This window comes from Crinia signifera, chromosome 6 (genome assembly GCF_055691185.1).
Source record: "Crinia signifera chromosome 6, ASM5569118v1, whole genome shotgun sequence".
Taxonomy (NCBI): Eukaryota; Metazoa; Chordata; class Amphibia; order Anura; family Myobatrachidae; genus Crinia; species Crinia signifera.
Window position 1 is genome coordinate 130,588,748 of NC_139222.1, and position 15,131 is coordinate 130,603,878.

The following is a 15,131-nucleotide window of genomic DNA, read 5'->3' on the forward strand; positions in this document are numbered from 1 at the left end:
TTTTTCCAAAGATGTAATTTCCCACCAGAGGCATCCTTCCTTTAGCAGTGCATAGCACTTTCCAAGTCATCATCAACTATGCATTATCTCTTTCTTCACCAAAAATATCATTAATGAACGCATTTCTGCATCCCTTATGAGCATACATAACTAGAGTCGCTGGTAATTTCCAATTTGGTAAACAATGCAAACAAAAATTGGGTTTAGAAATACTACCGCGCCTCAAGACTGCAGTACAGAAAATACTATGAGGGATTACCAATCCCAAAAATACAGACAATAGACAGAGATGGGTATGTTCAACGGTGCTGTCTTATTCTAACAACCAATATGGAATTCAAGTTCATAAAAGTAGGTAAAAAAAAACAACACAGGACGCAGTCATCAAACTCCTTCCTCCATTATGCGAAGGTCCAGATGACCAGATGGTACAACTGACCTTGATACAAGGCCCTATAGGCACATAAAGGTATCTTTACTTTTTATCCTTTTATCTGTGTGGTGTTTTTTGGAATAAAGGCCCTTATTCTGGTTGGTGCGGCCGGAGCTGCATATGCGGCTCCGACCGTGCAGGCGAATCCCCGCCTTCAATACGGATCGCCACGGCCGTCCGTACGCGGACATGTGGCGGTCCGCATGAAAATGGCGGGGGATACGCCTCCACCATCTTGGAGCAGCCCCCTGCATTCGATGGTCACCGACCATCGAAGGCAGGGCCGCACGCTCCACCAGCGCCCGCACCCATAGACCTCACGGACACTTGTCCGTGTAAAAGCATGTATGGGGGCGGGCAGCTGACATCCGGCGATGTCAGATGCCCGCCCCCAACACATGCGTCACAGCCTCATTACCATGCGTACGCCCCGCGTTTGCATGGGAACGCCCATGAAACGCGGGGCGTATGCATAGGGAAATGAGGCTAAGTAGCCCCTCACGCCCCTATCCACCCCCTTTGCGGCGTTAAAAAAAATTGTGCGGCGATTTCGCCTGCACATGCGCAGAGTGCCCTCTGCACATGCGCAGAGCGAAAACATCGGCGGAACGGCCGCATGCGGCCGTTACCGCTTAGAGCAGAATAAGGGCCAAAGTGTTTTCAAATATTCTCTGGAGTTACCTGGATCCTTTCATCCAACTAAGAGGACCCCTAAAAGAAACCTTTTGGTAAACATAGGGCAGCGCCTGCAGGTGAGATCTTGATCATATGGAGAATGAATATATGAAAAACGAGGAAAGAAAGAAAAAAATACTTTTATGTGCCTATAGGGCCTTGTATCAAGGTCAGTTGTACCATCTGGTCATTAAATCTGGACCTTCACATAATGGAGGAAGGAGTTTGACTGCATCCTGTGTGTGTTTTTTACCTACTTTTACGAACTTGAATTCCATATTGGTTGTTAGAATAAGACAGCGCCGTTGAACATGCCCATCTCTGTCTATTGTCTGTATTTTTGGGCTTGGTAATTGTATTTTCTGTGCTGCATTCTTGAGGTGCGGTAGTATTTCCCAAACCAATTTTTGTTTGCAAGGTTTAGCCACGCATTTGCCCAATTCAGATAACCACCTTCAGGGATAGCGAGCGGAAATGCTGGTGAAAAACAATTCAATAATACCCATTGTGTACTTTAAACTGTGCTAGCTACATTTTTTTTTGAAAGGTCAGTCCCTTTATTAAAGAAGAGACATATATTGATACACAGTTTGTTTTAATCACAGTAGGCAGTTATATATTGCACAGCAGCATGAGCAATGATTGGCAAACAATAAGGCACACATGCAACTCCCAACCCCTCTACAGCACAGACTGAAATCTGGAACATACAAAAATATTTACATAATAGAAAGCAATTTATAACCAACAGATCCCAATAATATATTTTCCCTTAGGGCAGTACTTCCCAAACTGGGTACTGTGGCATCGGCTACAGGGATGCCATGGGTTAGTAACCAAGGGACATATTTCATATTAAGTTACATATGGTCAATGTGAAAGGCAAAACTGTGCTGGTGGCACACAACATAAAAATATAGACAAACAAAAGTGTAACCCTGTCTATCACAACATAACTAAACCCATGGATAACAGGTAAGCACAATTCACTTAATTTGATCTTTTTTACTGATTTTCTTATCATTAGAAACATTTTGACCTCAGGGTGCTATGATAAATATGCTGATACTCTATGGTGGGGTGATTTGTGTTAGCATGGGAATCACTGCCTAAGGCCATTTTTCTCTCTGGTAGTAGAACCCTCAACAATGCGGACACAAAGTCACACAGCTAACTTGTAGCTGGAAATCCCAGTCTAACCTGCTGTCAGAAGAACACTTTGAGTGCAAACAGTTTTCTAGCACATGGAATGTAGTACGAATCCATGAACTGTGCAAAATGTAGAGGATGAATACACAGACAGGAATGTATTGTGTACAAAATATATCCCTATATACAGAAATGATATAGAACACACATAGACAAACTAGTTTATGTCTAGAAAAAAATATCAAATTATTCTCCAAACAGTGGGTCCTTTAAAAAGGCTCACAATCAGGCTATGCAGAATAGGGATTAAGGAGGGTAAATTTATGCAATAAGAGGTAACCAATTTCAGAAATTGAAGACATTACCCCCAAATGACCCAGCATATTTCTTGTGCTAATAAGCTGCTGCTGCTACTATAGTACAGACTATATCAGCATGAACACTTGTGTCACAGCAAGTCATAGAACATTACCGGGATAGCAGAGTGCAGAGCATGCCTCCATTAGTTCCTGTATTTGAAATCTTTGGACTTTTCAGCCTACTGTAAATAGAAAATCTATAGGGTACTAATAACTTCAAATAGCTGTATAGGCAGATTACATAGAAAAAAAAAAATCAGCAGTGTACGTAGACACACTCCTGTCTGCAAACACACGTGTCCATAAACCTACATAACAAGTATATTTCACTCTATTTAACAGGAGATACCTTAAAGATTCAAAAGAACTCTCAGTGCAAATCTCTCTCCTATCACAAGCACTAAAGGTGCCCATACACGGAACAATTGCCGGATGCATTGAGATGCGCGCTCCTGTCACACATCCCATCGCACAGCTCAAAAAAGCAGTGCTGCATATACTTTTTGTACTAGATTGTATCTCATTGCATTGCAAAATGTATGCGATGCAATATAGTCCAAATTGCATACAATAATTGTACAGTGTATGGGCACCTTTATACCCCCAATGTATAATCTGATGCTAATTTTTATTCAATACATCTGTTATGGATCCATTATTGTTGCCTGACAGGCAAAGCCTGATCCAGGCCTCCTATAGCTTCCCTCTTACTAGAGGCCTGTCCTGATGATATTACAGGACTGCACTGATTTCTGCACAGAAAACATCAGTGTGAGTACTGGACGCAACAAACCATTGGGCCTGCACACTCATAGAGGCTCGTGCTTGACTGTACAGAGTTAGATACACAACTTCAAAGCGTTAATACGTCTAAAGTATTCCCATTTACTATTAACTTGTTCCCAGACTTTCATCTAAATGTGTAAATTGGTCACGCAAACACGGTACTGGTCAATCAGACAATCTGATTTCAATGTAGGTCTCATACTGCATCGTATATGATAAGAAAATTGGATTATTATATTATATTTTTATATATATTTATATTACATAGAGCATAAAGTACACAGAGACACACCGTTGCCTATTCAACTAGAATTTGGCAATATTGGAGAACCCTTTTTATAGGCAAAAGGAGTCCATGAAAAGCTCTGCGTGCATCACTTAGCAGAGCATATATTTGGCCATCTGGAGATCCTTTAAGACTGGTTTGGTAACCAATGGGCACAGCAGTGTATAATAGAATTCCAATGACAGCAGCAGGGTAACTATTGCACAGACAAAGGATAACATTTTCATTTACAATGTGTAACGCACTCAGGAAGTCTTCCCTGCATACGGTCACAATGACAATAAGGCACTTCATAGACCCCCATTTTGGAAGAGGGAATAAGTCAAGCATGGCAATCTATAGTCCCAATTCAGTGAGTGTCAGTACTGGATCCAGCCACGGGAATGAATCTCTTTAGGACTAGTCCAATTTTAGTATATCAGAGTTCACTTTGAGCAGGTACAAGCTGTCATCCTTCAGAAAACTATTGTGAGAGAAAGATAGCAGCATTGTAAGTATGTTGAAAGTGACATTATGTAGTAAATAGAAAAACACAGGACAAGGATGCAGAGCATTATTTCGCAAGAGGGGATATTCCCCCACCTCCTGATGAAATGTGCATACAGCAAACTAGAGATGTGGGAGTCATAACAGCTGAAAATCCCAAAATGCATCATGTTTAATTAATACTTAAAAAGGATTACCCAGTTTTAAGAAATCCTGTATATGTTCAAGGTACAAATAACAAACAAGTTATTTTGGGGGTGCAACTTGTGCATTTAAGTACCTGGACACTGACTTAGTGTACGCACACTTTACCATTCCCAAATCATACGCCACGTGGATGGTATGAAAAAGCAAAAATAGATAAGAAAAGGAAAACTTGTGTCGACCTTGTCACGTGTCAACCATTACCATGTTGACCTTTTGCTTATGTCAATCTATTGTCCATGTTGACCTAACACTTATTGTCCAATAATAGTCAAACTAATGCATGTCAGTCCGGACCCCTCATAGAAGAACCAGCTGTAACAATGCCAACAACATAATAGTATGTGTAAAGAGCTGATCCAAACTATAGATATTTGGGTAAAGCTAATCATGATGGGCACTGTACACTGAGAAATAGTAAAGCTGCAGTAGTGATCTCTGCGGCCTCTCTCACTCTGGCATGATCACCTGCCACTTTTTGCTATGCATTAAAGTAGATGCATTATCACTAATAAGTCAATGGTAAGTTTACACTTCGGTATCCTCAGCCAGGCTAACGCTGACTGATGGAGTTTGCTTTCCCAGCCAGAACACATGCCTAAAAGGCACAAGAGCTACAGACGGGATTTCACCTGCATTCTGCAAACATCTGACGCTTCAGGTTGCTCATGGACTAAAAATTACAGTTAGAACCCACATGAAGCGAAAGCTTTAAAGTGTTTACAAAATTAAAAGAAAATATTATAAAGGTAGTGCTTGATTGAAAGGGACCTTCTACACATCTATTTGTGTTGTGGTCACTTACAACTAAATTAAATCTACAAAAATATTCAGTCAAGCAAGGAACGTAAATAGGCAAATTCTTTAACTTGATAGTAATTGTACCTACTGGCTTACTCATGCGGGCACAGAGTCTGGTAGATGCTTATCTTGCTCAGAGGACGCTGCAAATTACATACAGACACATACTGCCAGAGACACTTACCTGTAGAAAAGAACATTTAGAGGAATGGTGCTGAAGTGCCAAAGTGCATGGGCATCTAGTACCCACATTACAGGTGGGAAATCCAGCAATTCTAACAGTGCCAGGCTCTGCAGCAGGACCACGACCAGCACACACTTCCACAGATAAGGCTGGTGAGAGTGCCTCTTAACGCACCACGCCAGCCACCACACCAGGTTAACCATGCCTAGTCAAGGACATAAAACATAAAAAAAGTCACGGTCACCGACAAATGACTGAAGAATACACATGGGCAAATTAAGCAGATAATTGAAATCTCAACTCACCAAAGCTGGCATTCGCTAACATATTGTAGCTGTAGTCAAAGCGCCCGAGAGACAGGTAAGACACATGGCATGCAAACAAAACAATCAGGACAACACCAAAAGCATTGGCATATGAAGGATAACGAAGACCTAGAGTCCTGCCAGGAGACATGTAAAAGAATATTAATATTAACATTGGTGCATTTGTATACATCTATGGTTATAATGGTATTAATATTGGAATAAGGAGAAGCATCCACAAATTGGAACAGGAAAGATCTAGTAAGAAGATTTAAGAGGAAAGCAGAGGAAGACTGTAAGCGAGGAAAGCAAATGAAGAAAGCCAAGTACTAATAGTGTACAGGGACCTTACTTGGAACTTACCTCATACAGCACAGGTAGATGGAGTACAGAATGACTGCCGAGGCACAGAAGTAGTCCATTTTCTGCAGGGACAGACAGTGAATGTGGCAGAGAGTAGACTGACAGACGGACACTATGCACACATGCATGAGCACATTCCTTACAGGATAAATCCCACGTTCTTCCATTGTTTACCTCTGTAATTGCTGTGTCTCTAGTGTGGAATATCATGGACCAGAACCAAGCATTTATGGAGACCTGAAAGACATTAATACATTTGTATACATACAAAGCATTAATATTGCCATGCAGCTGGTATCATAAACTATACAGGTAAAACCAAGCCTGACTTATTTATTTTCTGATTTATGGAGACCTGTAGGAGAGCAACAAGATTTTCCTTGGCCCATGAATTTTGTAGGCGATAGTTTAATTATTTTATAACACAAGTTGTACATACCATGGCAAAGGTGAGGCAGGTGTGGTACATTGGGCAGGAGGCAGGAACAGAAGAGCGGTAACGTTGAAGCATCATGAGGTTGACAAGACCATTGAGGAAGGAGGCAATGGCAGAGGCTGGCTCCTGGAAGAACAGGAACCGGGAGAATGGCCACTAGACAAGTCAAAGGAAAGATGTAGGAAATTAAAAACAAATAAATATACTGCAAAAATTATGTTTTTTTTAATGTCATATGTGGGTTATTCAATGCCACCGGCGAGCCTTTAGGAGACTTAAATATTACTGCAGTTACTCAATAGTTCCTATTGAACTTGTAGCATTCTAATTAATGCTGGCTGCGTGCACACTCTACTAATCCTAAAATACAAGATGTGTGTAATGATGCTTAGCAAGAAGGGTAATGTTTTAATGCATCCATAATTTAGCTAAATGTTGCATCTTCTGACAGGATGAGCTGATCGGGAGCATTTGGCATGATAGAAGCAGCAATATGCTTAATTAGGGAATACAAGGCAAGATGAGATCTATGCAGGAGAGGAATATAAAATGTGGTTGAAGATATAGAGAAGAGAATATTCAAGGCAATCAGGGCTCGGAGGGTTGCGGGTAAGGGTGGGGATGCCGGATTTAGAGGAAAGCCATAAGAACATTTTTCTTCATGTGCTTTTTGTTACATATAACTGGAGACGGGGCTCACCCTCAGGACAGATTATACAGAAGAGAGCATTTTTAAGGGCACTTAGAGCAATATAATAAAACATAGATAATTGAATCATATACTGTAGTATAGTCCTGATGTCTCCATCATGCTCATGATTAACTTAAGACATGGAACATTAACTGAGCAGTATTTTAGGAGAAAACAGAAAAGTTGAATTTAATTAAGGTTGTTTGTTCTTAATGGTAGATGGATGAAGTAGAATCATCGTCGGGAAAGCTGTTCATCTGTTGGTTATACCAGCAGATGAGCACTGCTGACAGCGCCGGGGAGGGGAAGAAAAAAATATATTGTTTCTGCACTTCCCTTCCCTGCAGACAGTGCTGGCCAGTTTATCCCACTGAGATCAGAGCTGTGAAATCGAACCATTTATTGCTGACATCTGTATGCACTATATCAATTCTACAGTGGATCATTAGATACTGTGGACCTGATCAGTACAATCAGGCCAACCACATTGCGCAGACTCTGCCAACAACCCCTCTTAATGGGACAGTCCCCTCAATAATCCAAAAAACTTCATACACCTGTACCCCAAAAAGTTGCCTGAAGAAGGCTGTGGACATATCACGCACCTTGTGACCCCATTTGGGGAATATTTGATATTAAGGAGTTTGCCCTATTGAGGGAAAGATAATTACAGCTTTTTCCATCGAATGAACAAAACGCCAGTATATGCGTTTGACAGTATATTTTGATATTTGGAGTTTGCCCCACTGAGGGGAAGGTTACTACAGCCAGAAAATCATTGAAGGAATAACACGCCAGTATAGACGTTTGAAATCATATCTTGTTTAAACCCCTGATGAAGTCTTTTTTAAGACGAAACGCGTCGGGTTATTGATATTCCGAAAAGGATACTATTTCCAGATGTGACTCTTGAAACTTCAATAAAGCACACTGGTTTTATGATTACACACTGTACTGTATTGTGTTTGACTGTATACCCCATATATATATATATATATATATATATATATATATATATATATATATATATATGTATATATATATATATATATATATATATATATATATATATACATATACACACACACATATTCACTGCAACTCTCTGAACAAACCTATTCTTTTCTCTGCATGCACAGTAAAAAGCTCACTTATAACTATACATAAAAATGTGCTTCCCTAAGCATATACTATTCCCAAACATATATGAAATTGTATATAAATAAGCAGAGTGACTTTATTGAATACGGGCATACCTTGCCATGGAACTGAGGGACAGCATATCCTTCCTTAATATACAGAGACACGGTGTCCCACATGCACTGGTACCTACAGTCATCCAAACATGTCCACCCTGAGAGATAAAAATGAATAATGTTAATTATATATTTTTATTTATATATACACAATAGGCGATGTAAGCACATTACAGTAATATTGGTAACGATCTACTGAATCTAGATTCCCAATAAAACCGGCCATGCATTATTCACTTTTCTTTAGTTACACAGGGCCGGATGTATGAAGCCTGTTAAAGTGATAAAAATGGTGATGAAGTGGAAGTTGATAACATACCAGCCAATCAGCTGTGTTTGAAAAATGTCAGTTAGGAGTTTAATGGCTGGTGTGCTATCACATTCCACTTTATCACTTTACCAGGCTTAATACATCAGCCCTACAGTTTCATAATTGTCATTTAAGGTACCTGTGCTAGTTCCATAGAGGTCACACGCTGCACTCAATTAGCCCTCTTAGAAATGTTGCTCAATGGACCACCTTGTCTCAGAAACACTGGGTCCCTACCTGCTATGTGCCTGCAAACATTTACAGGAACATCGCTAAAGTGTGAGTGCTTCACTCCACAGCAAAGCGCTCAACATGTCTGGCAGCCCACCAGCTGCGAAGCCAAGCCAGGCTGGCCATAATCCAGGTTGCAGTGGCTGAATGTGACGTTACATAGCCGCGCCATCACTATAAGGGGGTGCGGACACACCTGCGTTGTCCAGACCACTCCCAGAAACCTTTGCGCCCAACTTGTAACCCCTATCTGCTTTGAAGCCGCAATAGGCTATGATCGCAGTTTCAGAGTGTGCGCATGCATAGAAATCACCAAATAGCTATTTCTGCACTGACCTCTGAATCAGGCCCATTATCTTTACTTCAGATTTGAAATTAACACAAAATATAAACAAAGTAACTGCACTTGGGAAAAACTGATCAAACTGATTACAGAATATAAACATGGTCCAATATGTTAAACAGACATCATGTCAACACACTAAGGGGCGTAGTCAAATGTTTAATAGCGTCTGATATTTCATCTAAAGTGAAAGGAGATTCAGCGGCAATATTCAAATGATAGTTTTTCTCGTGCTTATTATGGTTGGGTTTTGCCGTGCATATTGGCTGAACCTGACCAAACTAATGGGCGCGACACAAAAAGTCTCATTTGAGCACTACAACAAGTGACTTCTCACGCATTTCAGCTCATCACCCACGGGGGTAGCGAGCTGAAATTATGATATAGCACCCACCAGCAGAAACAATTGAATATCGCCAACAGGGTGTGGGGATTGGCGGTAACAATTGAATATGCACCTAAAAATGTCACATTTAAAAAAAAAAAGGGTTATTGGCAGGGATTAGGGTAAGGATAGTGGGGGAAATACTCCCTGGAACATCACTGCTGACTCTCCATTTTGGTAACAGACAAACATACATTTCATAGGTGTGGAATTAAATTAGTGCTGCTGCTAATAACCTGCACCAGCTGATTCAGTATGAGCAGTATACCCGGATGTTAAGACGAAGAGGTGGATTTTTTTTTTTTTTTTGCAGTTTCAGGAGCTGGGAGGAAAAGTCTGAGATAAAAGGAAGTCCCTGAGGTGTAACACATGGAGAAACCTATTGACTGCACATTTTATGCAGAATAAATGGGTTAGCGCAGGTTAACCCAGGGCTTGTCGCACAGGAAAAGTTATACTGAATAACTCTTGGGAGTGAAACCCAGAACGTTTCCATTGGTTTTCCCCATAAAGTCTCATTTATGAAAGTACATATTGTTGGGGCTATGCATTTATTTCTATTAAAGCAAATGGATTGGGAGGCCAAGTTGACAGGATCTTTATGGATGCAGAAAATGTATAAATTTACTGTATATGTTATATACGATCAACATAAACAATATCCCTTGCACCTAGGTAGAGGTGAGACCATGACATTAATTCCCCATAACAACTTTGCTGATCCAGCCATGATGCCCAGACCTCACAAGGATCAGATATTTGTGGCTGCATGGGAGTACAGCCCCAGCAGATCAAAGTGGAGTTTGAGCCCAAGGCAGGGCTTATTTTGTTCTGAATTTAAGTGGAGGTATAGTGAAGAAGAGTAGCTACTACAGTATTCTACCTCCAACTTTGTGCAAGCAACAGGTGGATGTTTATACAATTGTACCTATTTTTGATTAAGCATATGGTTTTTGGGGGTCAAACTGACATGGTCTTCAGGGATACAACTAATTACAGCTCTTGATCGAAGGAGCTGGGAAGACTGAGATAGTCCCTTGGAAAATACAAAGAAGGAGCATCAATGTACCACTTGACTAAGCCTAATCAATCCTCTTCCTTCTTTCTTTAAAATCGGAGTTTGGGGCTCACAGTGAATTACATCATCGTTACCACATACTGCACCATCCTGCCATCAGTGGCATTGTTCACTGAGCTGGTCCTAGGCATAGGCAACCTAGCCAAACATTTAGGGCCCTAGGACAATCAAATCATAATGCCGGAGGAGGTTTCACTTTAAAAACAAAGAGTAAAGGAATAAGGGAACAGAGCGACCACAGGTGTTCAACTGAAAAATGGCAGTTAAGAATTAAAAAGTAAAACTAGATCGTATCAATTTCTTCAATACAATAAAACATATATAAGTACAATAGCACATATAAAGGGCCTGATTCAGGTTCAGTCACAAAGGAAATTTGGTTTGCTAATGGACAAAACCATGTGAACTTCAGGTGGGGCAGATGAAACATGTGCAGAAAGAGTTTGATTTGGGTGGGGTTTGTACTTCAAATGGATATCTATATTTACAGTGCTCAGTCAGAATTTACCCTGCTCAGAAACAAAAGAACTCACCCAAATCTAACTCTCTCTGCACATGTTACATCTGCCCCACCACTGCAGGCACATGGTTTTGTCCATTAGCAAACCAAATGCATACCCTCCACCATGACCCATTACATTCGGTATACATTGCTCTGTTCCTGGACTTCCCTCTTAATGTATGATTGTCATCACCTGTGTGGAACTAGGTAATTGGCGAGAGGAGTGTTTCAATTCAGGAGACCGCACTCATATATTAAGAGGGAAGTCCTGGAACAGAGCATTGTCTACCGAATGCAATGAGTCATGTTGGAGGGTATGCAAATGTGCTTTGCAAGTGAACCTGAATCACCCCCAAAGTTTCTTATCCTTTTAAAAGGAAGTAAAAGGATCAGACTTGGAAGATCCAACGTGTTTGATCCTGTTCGACTTCATCCATTCCTGTGACAGCAATGTCATGTGTACTAGGGAGATTGCCCCCACAATGTGTTAGAATTTGTTCCTGTGGTAGCAATGTGTTTATTACTGTGGGGGCCAATGTGTGAGTTTTACAGCCCATACACTCCTTGCAACAAAGCAATGTTCACTTTATGTAACGTAATGCCCCTTTTACGGGTGTGTGCAAGTGTGCCACCCTCATACCTCCCAACACGACCCTCTCCGGGAGGGACACAATGCTCTGTTTCTGGACTTCCCTCTGAATGTATGATTGCTATCACCTGTTTTGAACAGGTTAAGTAATTAGAATGGTGTCTGAACACAGGTGATGCCAATCATAAATGAAGAGGAAAGTCCAGAAACAGTGCAATGTGTCCCTTCTGGAGAGGGTCATGTTGGTTTAATTAGGAAAGATTTTTAGCTTTCAGTGTAGATTACAGTAAGAGGAATAGCAGCAGCACTAGGATACACAAGCCAAAATCTTTCCTAGGGCACAAAATTGGTTACGGTCAGCTCTGATTGTTCAGCAGGAGTAGGGCCAAGATGATGCAAATCAAGGCACCTCTCATCTAGGTCTCCCCACCGGCATGTGTGTATAGGATGGGAGTTCATGATAAGTAGATACCTCCGAATACATACCTCCCAACGGTTGTATGCTTGAAGGTGGGGCATGGTAGGGTGGGCAGAGCCTCATGCCACATCCCCCATTTTCATTATTTTGGGGGCATGCCCGGCTCCCCTCCCTGCACTGCTAGTTGCCATACCCATGTGAGCAGCATCTATTCAGTGATTCTGCTTTACACAATTAGCAGGACTGTCTCTCCGTATTATAAGTAAAGTTGGGGGGGGGGGGGGGGGTGTATGAGAAAATGCAGTGTGTTTACTACAACAATGATATTTGATTTCAGGATGAGATTTAATAACAAAAACGAAGGTGGCATATTTAACCATTCCCTGTATATTTGGAGGTTGTACATCACCCTAAAATTAACTTGATTTTTTACAGTTCTTATTACATCTTCAAATTAGCATTAGTTATGATCTCATTTTTTTAAAATTATTAAATAATTATAATAATGTTTGTACTCGACAAGACACAACAACAAAAAATAATTTAATTTGATGTTTTGAGTAAGTGCACAATTGTCCCCTGCAGTATATGCACTGTTAGTAAATAAACCCTGACTGACTCATTGGGCACCTCTGACCTCCTGGAGCTATAATTGCTCCAAGTTCAACCTTGACACTTCAACAATCCCTCAGAGACGGTCAGCAGCAGTCACGGAGCCCACTCCCCACCTGGAGATGTCACTAGAGTTCCCGGCTCTCACCAGTGAGTCTCATGTACAGGGGCTGCTCAGCCCGGAAGTCCCGCAGGCCGGGGCCGGTACAATTCCTCTGCTCACACGTAGTCACACACTCCCGGTACACGGGCTCCCTGTCCCCTCGGGAGGCGAGGGCCACCCCGGCCAGAAGCAATAAAAGCAGCGGGGCCATAACCGGAGAACCGGTACATCCGTCTTTTGAAACAACTTCCGAATTTGGTCCAGTTGTCAATAACGTCCCCTTGGAAACAGAGTCTTGCAGAAAGGTGCCGGGAAACACTGGCAACAGCCCTACAGGTTCATTAACCGTGTTTCTACTAAGTGCTGACCTGCTACCAGATGAAGGAATACTGCTTGTAAACTAAAGTACATCATAGGCGTTTAAAAATATTTACAGGGTACTTGTGTAATAGCACGGCGCGGGCGCACGGCTATGCTACGTTTTCAGCATAGCCCAACGGCTGCCTAGCGTAGTGACTCTGCGGCAGCCCAACGGCTGCCTAGCGTAGTGACTCCGTGGCAGCCCGGCTCTGTCTGAGACGCAGGAGCGTCTGAGTAACTATTGCGGCAGGGTACAGTAACCCTGCCAACAGGGTTAGGGGTTCGGTTGCGCGTGCGTTTCATGCACAAAGAGGGGTTGCGGACGCAAGTGCGCCTCATGCACAATAAAGGAGGCATTTGCCAGTGCTCCATGTTACATACTGGCATATGCTTCCATTTGAAACCTCCACTGTCCACATCTGCCTGAAGCGTTGCGAGCGCACGCGATATACGTCCTCCTGACATTTTTGTACCCCCACTATCCACATCGGCGTGGAGTTGATTTTATAAAGTTTTTAAAGATTATATCCGTGTCTGCTCGCCACGCTTCGGGCTCAGTGGCTCGCTGCGCTCGCCACACTTTATAAAACCAACTCCACACAGACGTGGGGGTATGAAAAGGTCGGGAGGACACGTAATGCGTCACGGCGCGGGGCTCGCTGCGCTCGCCATGATTCAGGCTGCCGTGAGTAGTGGGGGTGTTTCAGGAACACATTCACACCTGCCATATACATCTGAGACAGTAATGACGTCATGTGTTAACTGGTAACTGGATTTTAGTTAATAATAAGAAAGAGAAAAGCAAATTAACAAAAAAAACACTGACTCCTCCTCTGTCTGCGGCAAGTTAAACATTGTGACAGGTTCTGCAGCTATTACGCAGTCACTTCACCTTCACCTCTGACTGAGTACGTAATGCATCACTTTTCTGTAGGGAATGTTGTTTCTTATATAGATGTTTTTTTCTCCTTTAATTTAATCCTCCTTTTCCTCTTAGATGTATCGCAGAATATGTGAATATGTATCGCAGAATATGAGAGTATATATACAGTGGGTTATATTCTAGTTGCTAATTCAAGCAACATTAATAGGAATCTTTAACGTTCCTTGAAGTAATGATCAGGCGTACCCAACTCACTATTAGAAATGTACAAATAAGCGTATCAAGGTATCTTTCTACTGGGTAACGCACCCGTACTCACGATGTTTCTTGCTGTGCGAAGTATACAAAGGTATCTTTCTCCTCTTTTTATCTTCATAAAAATACTTTTATTTCATATACACAGAAAAGGAATATATATTTCAGGGTTCGCAAATACTCGCTATAGCGAGTATTTTACCCCTTTTTGATCACCAGGGACTCAGTTTCTGCTTATGGCTGCGTCCCCTGGGACGCGCTGTGGCCGGATCAGCATGCGGAGGGGGAAAGATAAGAATGCCGGGGAGGCGGAGGGATATGTATTTCCCCCCCTGTTGTGATGCGGCCGCAGAGATGAGAACGTGCTGGCCGCGTCACATCAGCTATGCGCCGGGGTGGACTGAAGATCGCGCGGAGGAGTAGGATGTTGTGAGCACTTCTCGCCGCACGTCCTCCCGCTGCACCCAAATACTTTACCGCTGGCCCGGTAAGATACAGCAGTGGCTGTGTGCAGAGATGGGGGGTGGTGGTGGTGGGGGGACATTAACACGCAGGACGCTCCCAGTACTGATAGCGTCTACGTGGCTCGGCGATTGTTTGCTTTAGCCTGGCGACAGCACAGCAGCCCGCACGCCGGATCTAGTGCAT

The 15,131-nt window shown here is 42.2% G+C and overlaps 1 protein-coding gene across 1 annotated transcript; it reads right to left on the minus strand.

Moving 5' to 3' along the window:
- Positions 1–1,686: 1,686 nt before the first annotated feature.
- Positions 1,687–13,263, minus strand: PGAP3 (post-GPI attachment to proteins phospholipase 3). The gene is made up of 8 exons (XM_083147197.1): positions 13,031–13,263; positions 8,415–8,512; positions 6,471–6,623; positions 6,206–6,268; positions 6,032–6,093; positions 5,669–5,805; positions 5,364–5,568; positions 1,687–4,151 (listed from the first exon to the last, which is right to left on the minus strand). The coding sequence occupies exons 1-8, from the start codon at positions 13,194–13,196 to the stop codon at positions 4,088–4,090; spliced, it is 948 nt and encodes a 315-aa protein (XP_083003323.1). The 5' UTR covers positions 13,197–13,263; the 3' UTR covers positions 1,687–4,087.
- Between the last annotated feature and the right edge of the window lie 1,868 nt (positions 13,264–15,131).